General features: G+C 51.9%; 5 protein-coding genes across 5 annotated transcripts; 2 read left to right on the top strand and 3 right to left on the bottom strand.

The window, feature by feature from the left end:
- Positions 1–707: 707 nt before the first annotated feature.
- Positions 708–3,213, bottom strand: BO80DRAFT_358193 (Ras GTPase activating protein IRA2; the record flags this gene model as incomplete). The annotated part of the gene is made up of 4 exons (XM_025715873.1): positions 708–868; positions 923–2,765; positions 2,819–2,952; positions 3,009–3,213. 4 exons carry the CDS (start codon positions 3,211–3,213, stop codon positions 708–710), a joined length of 2,343 nt encoding a protein of 780 aa, XP_025574160.1.
- A 4,948-nt stretch (positions 3,214–8,161) lies between these two features.
- BO80DRAFT_116881 (putative membrane protein) lies at positions 8,162–9,203 on the top strand. Its single transcript, XM_025713462.1, has 4 exons — positions 8,162–8,399; positions 8,455–8,671; positions 8,832–8,965; positions 9,033–9,203. Exons 1-4 carry the CDS (start codon positions 8,213–8,215, stop codon positions 9,092–9,094), a joined length of 600 nt encoding a protein of 199 aa, XP_025574161.1. The 5' UTR covers positions 8,162–8,212; the 3' UTR covers positions 9,095–9,203.
- Positions 9,178–11,668, bottom strand: BO80DRAFT_426208 (exosome nuclease subunit RRP6). Its single transcript, XM_025719701.1, has one exon. It carries the CDS (start codon positions 11,619–11,621, stop codon positions 9,312–9,314), a length of 2,310 nt encoding a protein of 769 aa, XP_025574162.1. The 5' UTR covers positions 11,622–11,668; the 3' UTR covers positions 9,178–9,311.
- Positions 11,669–11,819: 151 nt separating this feature from the next.
- BO80DRAFT_426209 (TRIAP1/MDM35 family protein) lies at positions 11,820–12,787 on the top strand. The gene is made up of 4 exons (XM_025719702.1): positions 11,820–11,980; positions 12,040–12,077; positions 12,143–12,213; positions 12,268–12,787. Exons 1-4 carry the CDS (start codon positions 11,940–11,942, stop codon positions 12,349–12,351), a joined length of 234 nt encoding a protein of 77 aa, XP_025574163.1. The 5' UTR covers positions 11,820–11,939; the 3' UTR covers positions 12,352–12,787.
- Positions 12,780–18,899, bottom strand: BO80DRAFT_456241 (mismatch repair ATPase MSH2; the record flags this gene model as incomplete). The annotated part of the gene is made up of 17 exons (XM_025722158.1): positions 12,780–13,127; positions 13,174–13,259; positions 13,306–13,647; positions 13,822–14,953; positions 15,013–15,156; positions 15,548–15,583; positions 15,939–15,942; positions 15,990–16,326; positions 16,363–16,461; positions 16,501–16,562; positions 16,602–17,044; positions 17,078–17,239; positions 17,276–17,813; positions 17,853–17,962; positions 17,993–18,304; positions 18,335–18,814; positions 18,876–18,899. 17 exons carry the CDS (start codon positions 18,897–18,899, stop codon positions 12,780–12,782), a joined length of 4,659 nt encoding a protein of 1,552 aa, XP_025574164.1.
- Positions 18,900–18,923: the final 24 nt, after the last annotated feature.

The raw sequence follows: 18,923 nt of genomic DNA on the forward strand, positions 1-18,923 counted from the left end.
ATATTGAAATGGCCGGGGTTGCAGACTGCTCGCGGTCCAGCCACCACCGAGCATCCTCATTAAAGCCATGTATATTCGGCGAAACCACACGCTAAATCCAAAACATATAGGTACATATAAACACAGTGCGGCATGACCGGCGGCCCCTATCGAACCTATGAAACAACGCACGCACCCAATCTCATCAAACTGCACTGGCATTGGCCAAACTCAAGCGCAAATCATTCAACGGGGTATAGCCGTCGCAAGGACAAACGAAAAGCAACACTGGCCATGGCCACTCGCCCCCCGAGCCAGCGAGGAAAGAGTCCGGGGCCACGCCCGGGATCGACAAGCCGGCCGGCCCACCAGATTACCGCCCCGCATAGGAGACCTATCTCGACATAAAACCAAAAGGAACTGAAACAAAAACAACTCATCTTATGCATCCATGGTCGGCTCCCATCCCTTGGGGCGCCGCGTCGGTGAAGTATACAATCAATCGTCCATCTCCAGGTCATAACGTAAGATGGAGGATTCAACAGACCACACTGCCCAGGTCTTCTGTGCATGTTGGCATTCCCAGTGCCAACTGTCGTTCATCAAACCGGCGGCTCGAGAGCAAAGGCTTGGGGCTGGGACCCGACCTTGAAGCTTGCCGGTGACTATTCGCTCCGTTTCATAGACATCGTGATAGAGTGAGGTGGAGATGTCCTAAAGGGTTCTCTTTACCACCCTTTCTTTCGTGCAAATCGTTTGTTCAGCAGCAAGAGCACCTTCGAGACGTTGAACTGGACGTATTCCAGATCCAAGTCTTCCTGGTTGTCTTTTTGCATCTCGAGGAGATCATCGAGCTTGAGATCTAGCTCCAGAAGGCCACGGGCACGCCCTATGCATTCCAAATTAGCAACAGATTACAGTCGTGGGGTTATCATGGGCCTACCTTTGTAATGCAGGCTAATCACAAAAGTGCCTGGCAAAGGACTCTTGAACATGAAGTAGATGTTTGCTCGTCGGTTTTCTGGAACGTTACTCTTTCGAATGACGCCTTCTTTTTCAAGCTGCTGGTGCGTGAACTTGTACGGCCCAAGCTCCTGGTGCTTTTGTTGTTTCCGCTGCTTTCCCTCTGACTGGCTGCGAACATTGTGTAGATACGATTTGTACGTTTCCAGCTGGCCCACCAAGTACGCATTGTGGTCGCGTATGGTCGCAAAGACTTCTTCCAACTTTTTCGTCTCCTCCAAGACTTTCTCTTTGAGAGAGCCCAGGTGCACCAATTCTTGCTCCACCTCGTCACGCAGGAGACTGAAGTCATCGGAACGGTCAATGACTCCCATCTCTTGCAGTTGACTCAGAAGCTCCATGGTGCGAATGCCTTTCCGGACCATCACCGCGTCGTTTTTCAGGGTTGCGGCCGTCTCGGCAATGCGATACAGCCGGAGCGGACGACGGGCTACCAAGGAGTTCGGAGGCAGCGACCGTAGAATTTGGACGAAAGTGGACTTGGCTTCCATGAAGAAGACCTCTTCTTGGGTGATATCGAGAGCTGCAGTCAAATCATCCAGGGAGGTTTCCCATCGGCTAAACAATGGTACTGTGATGGTCCTGTTTTCCTTGCGCGGGACCTGTGGTGGCGCGGAACCGAGCTCCTGCAAGAGCTCGTTGAGATGGGAGTGCTGGTCCTGGGCCAAAGCCAAGCTGTGCTTCTCCAACAATGCATGGGTGGCATACATCTCATTGAGGGTGATCTGCAACTCCAGGTCGCGCTTCGAGAGCGCTACGTAGTTGTCCATCTCCAAACTTTCGTAGAAATCCTGCACCTCACACAGATCAAGCATAAACTTGTTCACGCGCTCTTTGTTCTGTTGAATGAAAGGCTGCAGCTTCGCCATATACGGCTCCTTTGCGTAAGAGGGTTTGTTGGCCAGGTTTTGAAGCATCTTCGCGATCAGAGTCAACGTGCGGCGAGGTTTCTCCGTGGGCGTCGACTCGATCAGCATATACGATCGGGGAGTGACAATAGCGGGGTTAATGAAGCGAAGGAAGAAGAATCCTCCGATCAGGGTACAGATGGTCTGGTCTTGCGCGTCCGGGTACTTGCGCCGCGACAAGCTTCTAATCTGCTTGCAGATCCACCGAATACCGTACGGGGTCTCGTCTACGGAGTCGATGATGGTGGTCAAGAAGCGGTTGGCATGGTCGGTAAGCATCTTCAAACGCGGCTCGATGATGGCCTGCACCTGCGCGTTTTCTGCTGCAGCTTCCGCCGTAACGGATCTGGCAAGATGCTCCGGCAACGATCCTTGTTCCTCTTCGATCTGTTTGACCATCGTTTCGTACACCTTGAGCGGGTTAATCTCCAAGTCCACATCGCGCAACTCGATCAGGGCGTTGATCTGGTTGGCAAGGACTTGTTTCAGGTAGCTCTGACCAGGACCACGCCGGGTGTAGGTGGTCATCATGCGGGAAACCGGGGTATTCTGGCGCAATAGCGACGAGTACTCCGGAGTGTTGTCGAACTGGTAGGTGAGCACAGACTGAAACATGGTGAGAAGCAGGTGTTCTTCGCGACTCTCGTACTGGTTTCCGTAGATGGTGAACATTACAGTCTGCAGGAGGGAGTCGATCTCGGACATGGAGACTAGGCGGCACAGGTGGGCGATATGGCGGGGTTCGGACTGAAGCAGAAACAGAAGGTTACCGTACTTTTGCGTCCTCTCGTCGTTGGGAAAGAATCCCTCCTGGGGATCTATCGCCTCGTCAAGGTGGCTGGCAACTTCGTTTTGCTAGAACCTCGTTAAAAGCCACACACACACTGGGTAGAGATAGCGATTCTTACTTCTTCCAAGGCCATACGGTTCTGAATCAACAGGGCTATCCGTGAATCCAGATACCGAACATCTTTTTCCAGAACGAAATTCTTCTTGGATTGGGATGAAATCTTCGACTTCAATTCGCGCAGATATATTTGAGCTGTCGCAGACAAGTTAGCACTCGCATACTCAACAATTCCCTGAATGCAGACTGACCTCTCGCCAAGTCATCTGATATTTCCAAGTCTCTGTCCTTGGCATTCATCGACATGTACAGCGCAGTGACTGACAGCCGCTTCGACTGGCGGAGGGATCGAGTATCGTGGGAAGACATGGTGTTTTGACGTGTGACAGGCTGGAACGAAGAAGATGAAGACGTCGAAGCTCTCGAGGCAGGTTGTAGCATCGTAGCAACGGACATTATGTGTGAAAAAGGAGCGTGGGGATGTCTGCCGGAATCGAGCAGCACACAATTAAGCGTTCAGCGCGATTATGCGGATGAACACCAGCCACGAGATTCCACACCTCCGATATAGCAATTGTGACAGTCTGAGCACCGGTCGCAGGATCCAAGTGTTAGAGCCTGCTGGTCATCTGGAACGAGACAATCGATGCGGCGACGTTACGCAACAGGCGAGTTGAAACCCCTTATCGCACGCGTGGAGCAAGTGTAGCCGGGAGGCGAACGAGGTAGAATGAGCGATCGAGTCGAATTGTCGAAATAATTGACGAGTGTGGTGGTGACAACGTCTGAATCGTAGGCGCCGCTAGTCGCGAAGGAAAGGGAGCAAAAATAGGATGGAGAAAAAAGCAAAAGGCGATCGGGATGGAGGATTAACGAGAAGCGGAGCGCGATGGATGCGATCAACAGGAGGCGTCTCAGATACTCTCCGGGCGGTTATTATAAGGGTGGACTGGAGGCAACGAGATGGGCGCTGCGAATAATTCCGCGTCGAGAGGAGGGAGGAGATGAACGGGTGATTAAAGATCTGGGAGCGGTATGGAAGAGGAAATTTCCACGGCCGAAGAAGGAAGGAGGCGCAAGGCAAGGATGGCGAGGATTAATTAATGGATCAATGGAGAGAGTCTGGAGGGGGCAGGAGGAAAGACGCCGGTCGGATGCAGAGGAAAATCAATCAGGCCGCCTCCAAGGGGAATTGGAATGAGGACAGTGAATAAACGGTAAAGTAAGTTAAAAAAAAAAAAAAAAGGAGAGCGCACGGGGACAATCCAAATCAACTTGAAGAATGGAAGAGGATATCAAAGGACGAGGATAGACGATGACGACGACGACCAGACAAAGATTGTACGTCGTAGAAGTAGAAGAAGAATAGGATTGAGCGGGTGCTCCAGCAGCAGGAGAGAGGGGAAAAGACACAGATGGTTCGCGAGTGGCCAGGGAGGGGAGAAATAAATCCGTTAGGGGTGGAGTTGGTTTCCGTGACTTGCAGCGGACGGGATGGAAGCAGGTACCAGGAGTTGCTGGGAGCAATTAATTCGTCAGGTTCAGTGCAGAGTATCGAGCTGGTATATAGATTGGCATCTACAGCCATCTCAAGTTTGCTTGTTATTTTATTATCAAAAAGTTTGTCTCTCTGTCTACTGACAAATGACCTGTGCGTGGTTTCTTTTCTTCACCCTTTCTTTTGCCATGCGCGTAAAACCGTGGTGCAGGCTTGCAGCAGACACTAAATCCATCCATTGCATGAGAATTGAGAACGGAGGGGACCGAGGGAGGGAGGAGGGGGGCACACCGAAGGGAACGGAGCACAGGGTGGTCCAACGGTAGAACAGATTACCTGATGGCCTCTCCACCAGGCAGCCCCAGAGACCCAGCGAACAATTCCTGTTCCTGAATTTGGTCCCTACGACTGACTCAATTTCCCCCTCCAGCCAGCCCTTCAGTCCAAGACGGATTGGTTAATAAACCATCATCCGCAACCAGCTGACAGACCAACGAGGTTGAATTAATCAATGCGTCATGACTGTCAATCCCAGACAAAGAATTCAGAGACATTCTCAGGTCCGATGTTTTGGATATAATACTATGTCAACTGCCAGCTGCCAACTGCCAACTAGCACCTAGCCATGACGGGGTAATAATTTAGCGTTCGTTCCATTCCATTTACCCTTTTGGGTCTCTCCCTAAACCTTGCGAGCGACCGACTCAAATTCTCCCGGATGGTCGCTAATGACATGGTTGAATCATCATATTGATAATACTAACTATCTACTCCGTACTCCGTATGTACCCTCATCTTCAGATCAGTCCATTCTCATCCCGGATCTACTCCGTACTCCGTCCCTCAAATGATGATATCCGGATGATCGTCTCCCGAGCACTGGCAGTCCTCGACCGTCGGATGGTCCCCATGCAAGACGACGCAAGGGGAACGCAGCGGAGCCCACCTCATCTACCGCTTGCACGTACCGGCCAGATACAGATAGATACTAGATACTCCATAGTCAAGCGTAGACTCGGGGCTAAGAACCCGACCCTAGATTAGAGGCATTGCACCGCTCGCATGGCACATTCCAAGGTTTGCAGGAAATTTTTAGTTTCGCATCGAGTCCGTCCCCTTTTCCCCATCCGTCCGTCTTACCCCTGGCCCAATGCTCCTCCGTCCACGGGTACCTGAGTCTTTCCTAGTGTCTAGTCTGTAGTCTAGTGTCGGTCGGTCGGAACAGGCGAGGAGAAGCGAGCGAGCGCGAGCGATCTGCTGGCCGCGACCAGTGACCGACCACTGACCATTGACCACTGACCAGGACCACACGGCACTAGTTCGGGTCTACTGCTGCACACGCAACCGTGCAGTATGAAGTGGAGGAAGGTAGGAGAAACTGGCAAATCTTAAATAGGTCGATCAGTCCTCTTCCGTAGTTCTTAATTTCACCTGGAGTGGTGCCCGAGCATCTGTCAGCGTATTCCGTAGTTATCTGCTGGTGTGTGCTGTGTACTAATTCCGGGGAGGGGCAAATTGCGCTGGTACCTGCAGAAAAACCACTGCAGTGAACTAGAATCTAACTTTAGCCACCTGCCAGTCACCAGTGTCGACGGTCGGTACCACCGGTTCACAGGAATAAGATTCACGTAGGACAGACAAATGCCGGGGGGCGGAGGGGAGAGGGGGAGGGGAAGAGGGAGCGGAGTTAATTGACTGAATCTTAAAAAGGACCAAGTTTCAGATTTTGTGTCCACGAGACTTCCAGTTATCCATGGATGGAAACCGAGGAGGGTTTATGATTTGACGCCCGGGTTTGTTGGCTCGCGGATTTGAACTCTCGTGTGCTGGGATGGTGGCCTATCATTGGTGTGTCTGTAGGGTATCTGAATCAGCCACGGTTACTTAACTAGTTAGTAGTATTCGTAGTGACTTGGCTTGTCAGTCCCTGCTTCAGGTATTTTTAACTGTCAAACTGTCAAACTGCCTAGTCACGGGGAGGTCGCTTTGGCCCACCGTTCTTCCGGTTTCTTTATTTTTATCAGCTAGGATGTATGCATGATCAGTGAATACGAGAGATTGGAGCATGTATCCCATGAGCAGCAAGCAAGGCTACCTCATACATAACCTTACAGCATTACATGCGAGACATTTAAGAGGCACAGGTACAGGCACAAGTGGATAAGCCATGCGAGTCAGTACCCCCATAAGCGGGGTCCAAACACATACAGTAGTATCTACTCCGTACAATCGCCCTTATCAGGATCATCTATCTCGCAACACTTACATACCGGAGTTTCTTGCCTCTATCTAACAGACACCGCATAATGAGTCGCCACCGCAAACTCTACACCATATCCTAAACACTGACCTCTTGGTCATGACACCTACAATAAACAAACGCAGCACCTACCCGTAATGAATGCCCTTGTAGCTCCCTACGTAAGTTCTTGGTATCTTGGCCTTCAGATAGATGTAGATCAACCAGGGGGTCATCATTCTCAGACCGTGCCTAGGCTTGGCGGTCTATTCCATTCCATCCTCATCCACGCATACAATCCACTAGAATACGCAGTATCTTTATGAAAGTAATAAAAAAAGAAATCTGGTCGAGATACAGTGGATTACTGGAGCTGAGCTGAGGTCGCGCACGAGTCATGAAGCGAGGTGAATTGAAACACTAGCATGATACGGCCCGCGGTGTATGCGATAGTATGGAAGCTTATCCAAAATCTATACAGATTACGGAGTACAGAGGGCATGGCTTTCCCCATATCCTGCACCATATCAAAAGCAAAGATAAAGGATCGACGCTTCTCGCTTCGCAGTAGCAATGACCAGCATCATCCTCAGCTCCACATTACCATCCACACATGCTTCATTTTGCAAGCACATCTAACCTACTCCGTACACTAGCACAAACACAAAAACCCACAAACCAAAATATTAAAAGCAAATACAAAAGGTCCCTCCCAACCTGCACAATAACCTCCAACTTTAATATAGTCAAGTTCAATAGTACGTACAGCACGCAGCTGTCAAAAGCAGGTATATCCCTATCATGCAAGCCCACCCGCAGGTTGATGTCATGGGACCTTTAGATGTCAGCATTAGACGGGAGAGAGAGGGATGCAGCTGAGGTGAGAACAAGCGTGTACCACCTGGAGAGGTGAGGTGGGGACAGGCTGCACCAGCACAGTGACACATGCATGTACCTGCATCTGCATCTGCATCTGCATCTACATCTGAATCTGCATCCCAAATTTCGATGCGCGAGCCCGTCACCGGAGTGATATTGGACGATTAGGCAGAGGTAAGATGGCTTGGACTCTACTATGTGGTACTGGGGTCGGTCTAACTTGTTCGAGGGGTAGTCAACTCTGGATATAGCCATGAGCTGACAGAGAGGGTTCATGTGTGAATCACCTCTGAAGCCATACTCGGCAGGAGAGACCATCTTGCTCCTGGCCCGGGCAGGTACAAGATATTCTCGGGGCATTGTTGAGGTGACCTTGTTGATTGGGAGGATCATGGAGTGATGTGGGAAGTGGTGTGTCTGGATGATGATATGCACAGCAGGCATAGCACCCAGCACTCCGGTTCAACGGACTGTCAGGGTGGGTCTGTGCACGTCCAGGAAATCTCATTGATCATTCGGATTATTCCGAGGAAGAAACCCTGCATTCCTGCATGAACCCTCATACATCTAAAGCTTAAACCGGGATTCTAGACATTGACACAATGAATTGTCCCTACAAGAGCCGCCTCATAAACCCAGTAAAATATCCCAATTCCACCCTATTCTGTAGCTTCATTCCAAATAAAAAGTAGCCGCAATCACATGCAAATCCAAACCAGCCGGCCTCCCCACTCAATTTCTCCAATATTTCAATTCATTTCAATTCAACTCAATCTAACCATCCCCCAAACATCTCCCCATACCTCCAATCCCACCCATCAGACCACCCGCAAGCAAACATGCCCTCCCTCAAAACATCCTACCTCCTAACCTACAACACCATCAACACCCTCCTCTGGCTCCACATCCTCACTCCCATTCTGCTCTCCCCCCTCCAACCCCCGCAAACCACCTACACCACCCTCGAACCCTGGACCCGATGGACCCAAACCCTCGCCATTCTCGAAATCCTGCACGCAGCAACCGGCAAGTTGTCCTCACCCAACATACGAACATACCAACATACTAACCAAAGAAAAAGGCCTCACCCGCTCCCCCATCTTCACAACCTTCACGCAAATCTTCGCCCGCAGCGTCCAAGTCTGGGCCATTAACTACGCCTTTCCCTCAGTGACCAGTCTCGCCCCGGCGTACAAGTACATGCTCTTCGCGTGGTCCGTGGCAGATACCATCCGGTATTTGTATTTCGTGGTGCTGATTTCGGGGGTGCAGGTGCCGGGGGGGTTGAGGTGGTTGAGGTGTGTTTCTTTTTTTCCCTCCCCTTCCTATTTCTTTATGGTGATGGGGGGTGTTGGTTGCTTCTATATACGTACATACACGCTTAGATTGTGATATGTGAAAGGGGATGTGCAACTCAAGAGTAATAAAAAACTGAAACTGATTGAATATGGTGTATAGATACTCCCTCTTCCTCATCCTCTACCCCATCGGCATCGGAAGTGAATGGTGGTTGATGTTCAAGGCCACCGTGGATACAGAGTCTTGGGCTGTTAAGGCGCTGTTTGTTTTCTTTTTGGGACTTTATGGGCCTGGTATGTTACTCCCCTTTCTCCTTGGTGTTTGGTGGGTTTGTGTCTTGGGTTGGGCTAATGGGGATAGGATCCGTGATGATGTACAAGTATATGGTTAAGCAGCGGGGGAAGACTTTGGGTCGAGCTTAGGTTTAGGTCTGGGTCTGAGGTTTGAGGGGATGGGGGGGGGGAGCTGGTCGTGGCTGCAATTTGTGGTAGGTATGAGTGGGAGTGTGAAAGTATATCACGATGCATTAAACCGGGTATCGCTATGCATTTACAAACTATGTCCAGCCCATGCTTTGCGCACCAATCCATTGACCAGACAAAGAACCAACCAATCCAACCAAGTTAACATCACCAAACATCACCGGAAGGTCATCGCCTTGCCTGCCATCTCGCGTTTCTGCTTGCGCACCCCCGACGGCGCCTCCAGCGCCTTGGCGTACGGGTTGTAACGACGCTTGGGCGGCAGTCCCGAGGCGGCCTGGCCGGGCTTGGCGTTAAATACGGACGCTGCGGACTCGTAGTTGAACGGAGCTTCTTCTTCCTTGGCGGATTGCTCGGGCTGTGGTGTTTCAGAGGCCGACTTGTTCTTCTTGTCCTTCCGGCGCTGTTTCTTGGACGGCTTCTCTTCAATATCGAACGACGAACTGGCATCTGTAGTAGGTGCCTCGATTTCGGAGGACGCCGACTGCTCAACGGGCGTCACCTTGCGCTTGCGGGGTCCACCAAGTTCCTTGACGGTGAAGTACTTGTTCTCGTCCTTCTTTTCTTCTTCAACCGGAGCAGGAGCAGCGGGCTTCGAGGGTGCAGGGGCGGGAGCAAGTTTCTCGCGGGCTTCGGACACGGTTCGGGGCATAGGCGGCAGAGGGAGGGAGAGGCGGAGAGCTTCGGCGGACGCAACAGCGGAGTATGCGGGTGTCGCCGGCGGTTCTTGCGAGTCGAGCACAGAACCCCAGAATTGAGAGACTTCGAAGCGCGCGGCAGTGGGGAAGTCGGTCTCCTCCGAAGTGGGAGTCGAAGGACCAGCCTCTGTCGCTGGCGTGGCCGGAGTGCTCTTGGTCGGCTTGACGTACACGTCACGCCACTCCGGGCCATCAGCACCTTCGAGCTTCGCATTCTTGATCACTTCAAGGAGGTCCGCGGCACGTTGCTGAACAATTGGCGTCACAGGCGACAATGTCCGGAATAGGGTGCCGAGGTCGAGGGGCATGGCGTGGGCAACCCGGAAAAGAACGTGCTTCGGGAACACACATTGTACACCCTCGTCCTCTTCTCTAGCAACCTCGTCGCGCCACTGGTGTACCGCCTTGAACACCGCAAACTGTTCCCTGTTGACAACAACCGAATTTCGCGACAGAAGGTCGTACCAGCCGCCGGGCCCTTGTCCAGTGGCGGAATCGTAGACGGGACGCTCATAAATCTGCAGAGCCTCCTTCTTGGACTGATCGGAAACGTAGTCGACGAGGTTGTTGTCCGGAACGGAGTTTTCGACAAGCTCGTTGCGCAAGTGGTCGTAGATATGGAGGAGGTAATGAGTATCCGAGCGAGCATAGTCAAACATGCCTTCCGGAATCGGCCGAATGCGCCAGTCGGCCATCTGGTATCTCTTGTCGGCTTCAAAGTTGATAAACTTCTGCAACAGGTACTTCAAACTGCGCTTCGGGTAGTTCAACGCGCAAGCAGCATGATAAGTGTCGAACATGCCAACGACGTACAGGCCCAAGTCGCGCTGGAGCCAGATAATATCCATCGAGGAACCGTGAAGCACCTTGAGAATGTTCGGGTCCGCAAACACTTCATTGAGAACCTGAAGCTCCTCCCTCCAGGGCTTGAGCGTGTCGACAACCCAATCCTTATCCCGGGTGCTAATCTGCATCAAGGAAACCAGACCCTGATATGAGTGCACGTCGTGATGTTCCAAATCGATAGCAACCTCCTTCGCCTTCTTCAACTCCTCCAACATCTCCTGCACACCCTCCGGAGTATCCACAAAAGTCGCCTTTGTCGACTCCCACGGCTGATAATCGACAGCAGGCGACACACTGTACGAAGAAGCGGGGAATTTCGCCGCACGAATCTCAGTCTCGTAAGGGTTCACATACCCAACCGCGGAGTCAGCCAACTTTAGCGAATCCTTCAACGGAACCATCGCATGCGGCTTCGTCTTCAACAAGGGCTTGAACGGCGACGTATCGGTATTATCGGCGGGGCGCTCAAACTGCAACTGCGGCTTAGGGATCTTCGACGGACCATAATCGTAAACGGTGGGAAACTTCGCAGGGGTCTTCTTCGTAGCCTTGGCCGCAGCCTGTTCCTGTTGCGAGGGGCTCAATTTCTTAATCACCCCGGTGAATTCATCCAAGCACGCGTCGGCCTTTTCCAACAGCGCATCGATCACATCCACCACGCCGCGCCAGTTATCTTCGAGGGCATCTTCGTCGTCCAATGTCGGTGCAGATACATCCGTACCAGCGGTGGCGGCCTTCAGGATCGAGGAAGTGAGAGAGAGCAGTCGATTGCTCTGCTCATCCAGGGAATCCGAAACCTCTGCGTTCGAGGAGCGATGGAAATCGAGATCTTCGGCGGACAGTTGACCGGCGCTGCGCGTCACCTGCATCAGGGACGACTGCACGCGTTGCTGGAGCGGACCGAAATCTGCCGCGGAATCCATGGTGAGAAACAGACCTGACAGACCCGTTGGATTCAACTGATCTGACAGTAGCAATGGTAACTGAACTTCCAGGATAAGAAAAAAAAGCACCCGGAGGTGGAGAAATCGTCGCGCCGGCGTGGTGACCGCCTGCCTAACATGGACTAGTGATCATCACGAGTGATTTCAAAGATGGATTACATAAGAACGATGAAGATGATCTCAACAGCCAGACAGATTCATAGTCATTGAAAGACGCTGATATAGACGAGACAGAGATTCATCTATCTTATACCTTTCACCTTTGAGAAACACATCACCAGATTCCTCCAACCCAAAATGTCCGCCTCAATCGCCCCCGAGTGCAACGATATCAAAGAGTACGAGTCACCAGAGTACCTGATCCTCTATCACAGCACCCCACTAACCAAAAGCTTAGAAAATACGACACATGTTTCCTGAAATGGTACAGTGAAAGTAAGTCCATCACATCATTCAAACATCAACCACAGCCAAGACATCTGCTAACCACACCGACGCAGAATACCTCCGTGGCAACACCACTTCCAATGAATGCGAGGAGCTCTTTACCAAGTACAAGGCTTGTTTGAATGTATGCCCACAGTTTAATCCCTAATGGTAGTATCAATGTGCTAATCTATTCCAGCTCGCTCTAAAAGAAAAAGGCATCGACAGCATGCTCGACGATGCCCGGAAGAGTATGAAGGATAGCGAGGCCGGGAAAAGCTGATTCGGCTGTTTTCGCTTCTATCCTTTCTTGCATCGTCTCTCCTCTCTTGCAAATATTCTATCTAAGGGATGAGGTCCATCTCCGCTCCCACTAACGGTGCCAACGAGGCCCAGAATCCCGCCCTAAGCATCTATCTCATCTGTCTGAGCCGCGGGGACTGTTGATTTGCCACCCGAGCAAAGAACGGATTTATGCGAGTGTACGATATGTCATTTTGGCGTTATGGCAGCATCGGTTTAGATGCTCGCTTTTGTGGTGGGAGTTGTGGCATTGAGCAATATGGCTCATTTTGGGTCAACGCAAGCTGTCTGTATACGATGGGATATTGGTTACTCTCATCTCCGCACATTCTATATATTGCATCTAGCGCTCTATGTATCGTGTATCAACATTATTTACTATATTATGTAATACGCATCAATCATGTACTATCGATGGCCTCGCCGTCTCAGGTCACCCTGTCCGAAGGCCCCTGGAACCTTGAGAATCCCGTTCGCTGCAGTGCCGATTCCGCCACCCATGGATGAGGAGCTGCTGCTGCTGCCACTGCTTGTCTTGCGGGGCTGTGTTAACAATGACCACACCTCGGTCATTGTCGCCCGGCGTGCGGGGAGCATGCTGTACTGCATACCGTATAGGTTGCGACGGTGGATAGGAGGTACGAAGCGGCCAGTCACGAGGCAGAAGATGACCTGGGGAGCGAGGTAGTGTTTGCGCAGACGGTGGCCCAGTTGGAAGTATTGATCGAACATGGCCCGAAGAGTAAGAGGAATGGACTGTTCGAGTTAATAACTGCCAGCTTAACAGGAATAGATCACTTACCTCGAGGTGAATATAAGGTACACTAACGCTCGACTTGCTTGTTGGGCATTTATGGTACTCCTCACGAAGCTCAAAATGGATTCCACCTAGTCACAATTAGCGGAGTATCTTTGGATGGGATGGTCAACATACCTGGTAATCTCCGTGAGTCCTTCACCCGCAGCATTAGAGCAAAAAGCGGGAAATGGTTCAAGAAAGCTAGGCACGTATCAAGCGCCGCTTTAAGCGAGATGATCAACATCCGCGCGCTCGCAAAGGCGAGATAGAAGACAATAACGGTGGGTAAGAGGAAGAAGAGAACGGTGAACAAGATGGTTCCAAGAAGGAGTTGGTCAAGGTCGTAATCGCATGAGTCTATACGGTTGCGAAGCACATTTCGCTTCTTACCGCGGAAAAGATGGAAAAGAGAGATGATGATAGTAAGTTGCCAGTTGAAAATCCGTGCAGATGCGATGTAGAAAGAGTAAATGTGCACTGTCAAGATCGACACGAGGTCAGAGAAAAGGGCAATCGGCATGCTTGCCCCGGCGAAGCTGGAACAACCAACAACGTATATGACGTGTGGCAGATACGGTTGAAGATTTGCGATACAAGCTTGTATGCCGTCAGTCAAAAATTCCAAAACAAAACGAGAGTCCTCAAACCTACCTGCCCAATTTTCTATGACCCACAGGAAGAGATCACCCAGGAATGCAGCAAGCTCGTTGTTGAGCTTCAAACCAGCCGGCCAGTCCATCAGCCAGGAAATGGTACGCTGCAACCCTTCCACAGTCCAGCCCGTCAAGACAGAATTGATTTGAAAGGCCACCCAGTTGGCGTTGTCGATGATGTATGACCCTAATGCAATGCCGATAATCACATCGTTGGCGACGAGCCACAAGCTGTTATAGAATCGAATGTAGTCCGGATGGCTAGTAGTCACACTCTCCCAGTTATCCTTCCTCTGACGTAGTTTCACATACTGAATAGGCCAGTAGCAGAACTGTTGGAGTCGGATATCCACCTGCTGAGCTGTCGCAGATATGTCTTTCAGCGCAGCAGCATCCGGACGGGCACGCCACTCCAGAATTTGCAGGACTATCTCCGCAATTGTACGATGGAAAACAAGCCCAACGATGAATATGCGGGTAATTACAGGCCAGATCCATTGCCAAAAGACATAAGAAACCCCGAGAACGACGAGATCCCACAACGTAGTGGCGGACTCTACAACCCGTTCACCAACACTCATGCTTCTTTTGACACGGATCCCTACCAGGTGGCTATTCTTCTCCATCAGCTTCCCCATTTCATATGCACAGTTGACCTGGTTGATAATAAGGGGAAGTGCTTGTTCTTTCGATGAGGGAACGTGTTTGACGACCGTGTGAAGCTTCAGCTTTTCAACCAGCTTTACAGCCTGACTCTTGCCCCGCTCCTCTTCGGTATTGATCTGATCAGACACATCATCGGATTTTTCCGCAAAGACTTTGTCACCCAATGCCAGCGAAATCGGCTCCAGAGACATATACTCCATCCTAGTCGGATGAGGCCGATGAAACATGATGACCTGGACCGAAAGATTCGTTTCTGGCGGACAGTAGATTCGAGGGACCTTGCCCGACGAGTTTGTGGTGACATAGAGATGCGACGGATTGAAAGCCGTTGGCGGCTCTGGCGAATTGGTCGAGCCTAAAACATGCATAGCTGATCGTCCACATAAAGCGAATATGCGCACAATAGGATGGGGGCTGTTGCGGAAGAGGATCCCCGCCCGTAAGGCGTTGTCGACATTTCGAGGCTATACAATGTTAGCTGCGACACCAGCAACCTCTAGCATGAATGCCAAAGCCAGCTCACCTCCACATCCTCCAGCACTGTCAGCACGAACAAATCCAACTCCGAGTTCCGCCATCCAACAATCACCCCCGGCGATGACGATCGAGGAAGATCGTATGGCCAAAATACCCGTAGCAACCCATCGCTCATGAGCATATTGACATCCTCCACCGCGATCAAAAGGAGCCTCGACGGCGGAGTTGTTCACGAGCGGAAACGCCCAGGTGCACGTATCGGGGATGCTAATCAACCATCAGCCTCTTCCGACTTAGAAGCAGTGTCTTCCCCGCGGCAAGTGTAATGCATACCAATTCACCCTCAGTCGCAGCAAGATGATTGATCGGAAGGACAAGGAGGAAGAAAAAGACCGATAAAAGGAGGAAACCCTTGGCTGTTCGTGTCTGGTGTCGAAAGATGAGTTAGTCTACCACAGATGAATGTAACTGCGCGTGAACCAGACATACCACAACGCCGTGATCCCACGCAAATATAGCCAGTTCGTACAGGCGAGTAACAAGATCCCACCTCGCGGTGATGTAGCCCGCTACGAAGATACCGAGAGTGAGGATGGAAAAGGGGTGCATGAATCAAGCTGGCCAGCGGAGGTCGCTTCAGTTTGCGCGCATTGCTGAGACTAGAGAGCTGGAGCGGGAACGGGAATTGCCGAAGGAGTGACGATCGCAAAACAAGCTGGCCGGTCTTCTAAAAGAATCGAGAACAACGAATACGAAGAGCATCGACGAAGTTGTGTCTCAAGCACGGAGTCGGCGATGGGAAGATGCGGACCGCAACCTTGAGCGTCTAGACCTCCGCGGCTCCACGTGACTTGGTATACATCTATGCGCTGAGCTGTTGAACTGTACAGGCATTCTCACATTGGGCGCCCTAACTAAGTGACTTTATCTATCCGTACCCATGATCCATCGTAGCATACAAACAATTCCTACCGAACTCCCAGCCGCTATCAACCGAAATGACAAACCCATACCCATACCTACAAGGCTTGAATGCCCTGGAACACTTTGTTGGCCTGCAACTTCGGATCACTGTTGACAAGATCGCGCATGATCTGACGCTTCTCTTCAACCGAGAGGTCCTTTCCGGGTGCTTCGATCGCTTCCTTCCACTTCAGCAACATCTCCTTAAGGAGAGCACTGCCCTCTTCCACTTCTTCTTGGGAGTACTTGTCAAGCGACATGTTCGACTCTTGTCCCTGTGCTCCGGAAGAGGTAAAGTCTTCAAGCTCGTCTGCCTTTTGCCGCGCCATGTTGACCACCTTCTCCGGGAAGCGGACCAATTCGGCGACGTGAATACCGAAAGATTGATCGCAGATGCCTGGTTCGACACGGTACAACAGAGTAACCTGGTCACGCTTCGAGTCTCTACTTTCAGCTCCATTGCTTGTGCCATCACCGATAAAGGCCACCACATGGAGGTTCTTGGCGGATTTGGGATACCGATCAGCCAGGGCTGTCAATTCGTGGAAGTGAGTTGCAAACAGGCCGAAACAGCGGATCTCGGTAACGATGTGCTCCGAGATAGCCCATGCCAAACCAAAGCCGTCGTACGTGCTGGTTCCACGGCCAAGTTCGTCGATGATGATCAGGGACTCTGACGTTGCCGACTTGAGGATGTTAGAGGTTTCAAGCATCTCGGCCATGAAAGTCGACACTCCCTTGAGCTGCGAATCGCTCGCACCGACACGGGCAAGAATGCAGTCGAAAATCGTCAGTTCCGCCTCGGAGCAAGGCACGAAGCAGCCCGTCTGAGCCATCAGCGCAATGACGCCAATTTGCCGGATATAGGTCGATTTACCACCCATGTTGGGACCAGTGATGATCAGGAAAGACGAATCATCCCGAATAAGAGACACATCGTTGGTGATAAAGGAGATGTCGTCCTGCATCTCCATACATGGGTGTCGCGCCTCCTTCAGGATCGTATTTCCGGTACCCCGTGGGTGAATCTTTGGACGGACATATGGCGTAGGAGCATGCACGGCGGAATGCGCAAAACTCACAACCACATCCAGATGAGCCAGAACACCGGCAAGCTGCTCCAGGACAGGACAGTAGGAGGCAGCCACATTGACCACCTCGCTCACCAGACCCGTCTGAGTGCGGTTATAGTTGGACGACAGCTGATCATGCTCGCGACGAAGCGCCTGCATTGTCGATGTCGTGAAATAGACGCCGTTCTTCTGGGTCGAGCACTCCTGGTACTCTCTCTTGTTGCGAATGCAGCCGGCCTCGTTGCGAGTCAGTCGGAAGCACCAGCCATGCACACGGTGGTTCTCCATGAACAGCTTCTTGTCCACCTCCTGGTCTAGGTCCCGACCAACCCGGCGGTGTTCCGTGTCCATATCATGGCGCAACTTGTCCAGCTTCTTGCGGATGACGCGCAAGCTCTCATCAAATTCCGGCTTGATGATGAATTCGTGGTTCTCCAACGCATCAAGATCCACCGTCGTCTCGACCATCTCCTCCAGCTTCGCCAAGCTATCCGAGTGACTGCGCAGCTTAGACGTATACTCCTGCTCCAGGGGCGTCTGATACTGCTCATCCATCACGTTCTCCAGCGACGCCACGAAACCCGGCAGGCGAATGGCAACCTGATACACACGGACGACATCCTCCAGCGTCGCCTGCTTTCTCTGGAACCGCTTCGCCAGCCGATATAAGTCCGGAATGGAGCGCAGATGCTCCTCCTGCATCGTCTGCCGGAGCTCCGTATCCACCACAAAAGCCTCGACCAGCTGCTGTCTTTTCTCAATCTCCGCCAAATCCATCAGCGGCTGCTTCAACCACTGTGCCAGCAGCCTGCTGCCAACCGGCGTCTTGCAATGATTCAGCAGCCCAAACAGACTCATCGTCTTCGATCCGTCCCGCGGACCCGGCATCAGATTCAGCGCCCTCAGGGCCGACGAATCTAACTTCATGAACTGCGACAAATCATGCTGATACAGCTGATACTGTCCAAAGTTAGACGAATCCGCCATAACCCCAAGATACTTGATCAACGCCGCCGCCGCCCCCATCGCCAACTTCAACTCCGTCTGCGGCAACGTCCCGGCGGACCTCTCATCCCTCAACAACCTCGTCAAATCCTGCTCAATATCCCTAACCCCAAAATCCCCCGACTGTCTCTCGGAAACCGCAATCCCACAACTATCCGCAATATTGCGCACCTTGGCCAACTCCACATCCTTCCTCCCCACATCCATCTGCACCAAACACTCCTTCACTCCCAGCTGAATGACCAACGACTCCAGATTCGAATACACATCATTATCCAAAAACTCACTCACCCCCAACTCCCTTACACTCGCATCCGCAAAACAAACCCCCACACTCCTCGCCTCCCCCGCCTTCGCCGAAATCTTCACCGCCAGAATAATCGGCGCCCCCGCCTCCAAACTCAACCCCCCCACACTCCCCAGTTCCTCCTCCACATCCTGCAAATTCCCCGGACTCGCCTGCTTGACCATCTTCCACTGCCCACCCCGTCCCGTCCCACTACTCGATCCCCAGATCTCCACCCGCTTATTGAGTCGAAATAACGCCTCGCGCAGAAAGTTGCGAAACACCGTCACGCTCATGGTCACGGACGGTAGACCGCCGGTTTCGCTCCGTCCCAGGTTCCGTAGCACAGAGGTCGTTTTGTATACCGTGCGGGCGATGAATTCGGCTTCGCTGCCGTGGGCGGAGTACCAGTCTCCGCGGTCGAAGATTCGGATTGTCTCGTTGTTGTTGTTGCCATTATCGTTGTCATTGTTGTTGGTGATGGAGCGATAGAAGCGGATGAAGCCGACTTCGTCGTCGACCTGTAGAGATTCAAATGTGGTTAGTATGCGTAAAGGGGGAAGGGGATAGTGGGATGGTTACTCGGAGGTCTGGTCGTGAGGACATTGTGCTCTGAGTCTGTCTTTCTTC

Source organism: Aspergillus ibericus (assembly GCF_003184845.1).
Source record: "Aspergillus ibericus CBS 121593 unplaced genomic scaffold BO80scaffold_26, whole genome shotgun sequence".
Taxonomy (NCBI): domain Eukaryota; kingdom Fungi; phylum Ascomycota; class Eurotiomycetes; order Eurotiales; family Aspergillaceae; genus Aspergillus; species Aspergillus ibericus.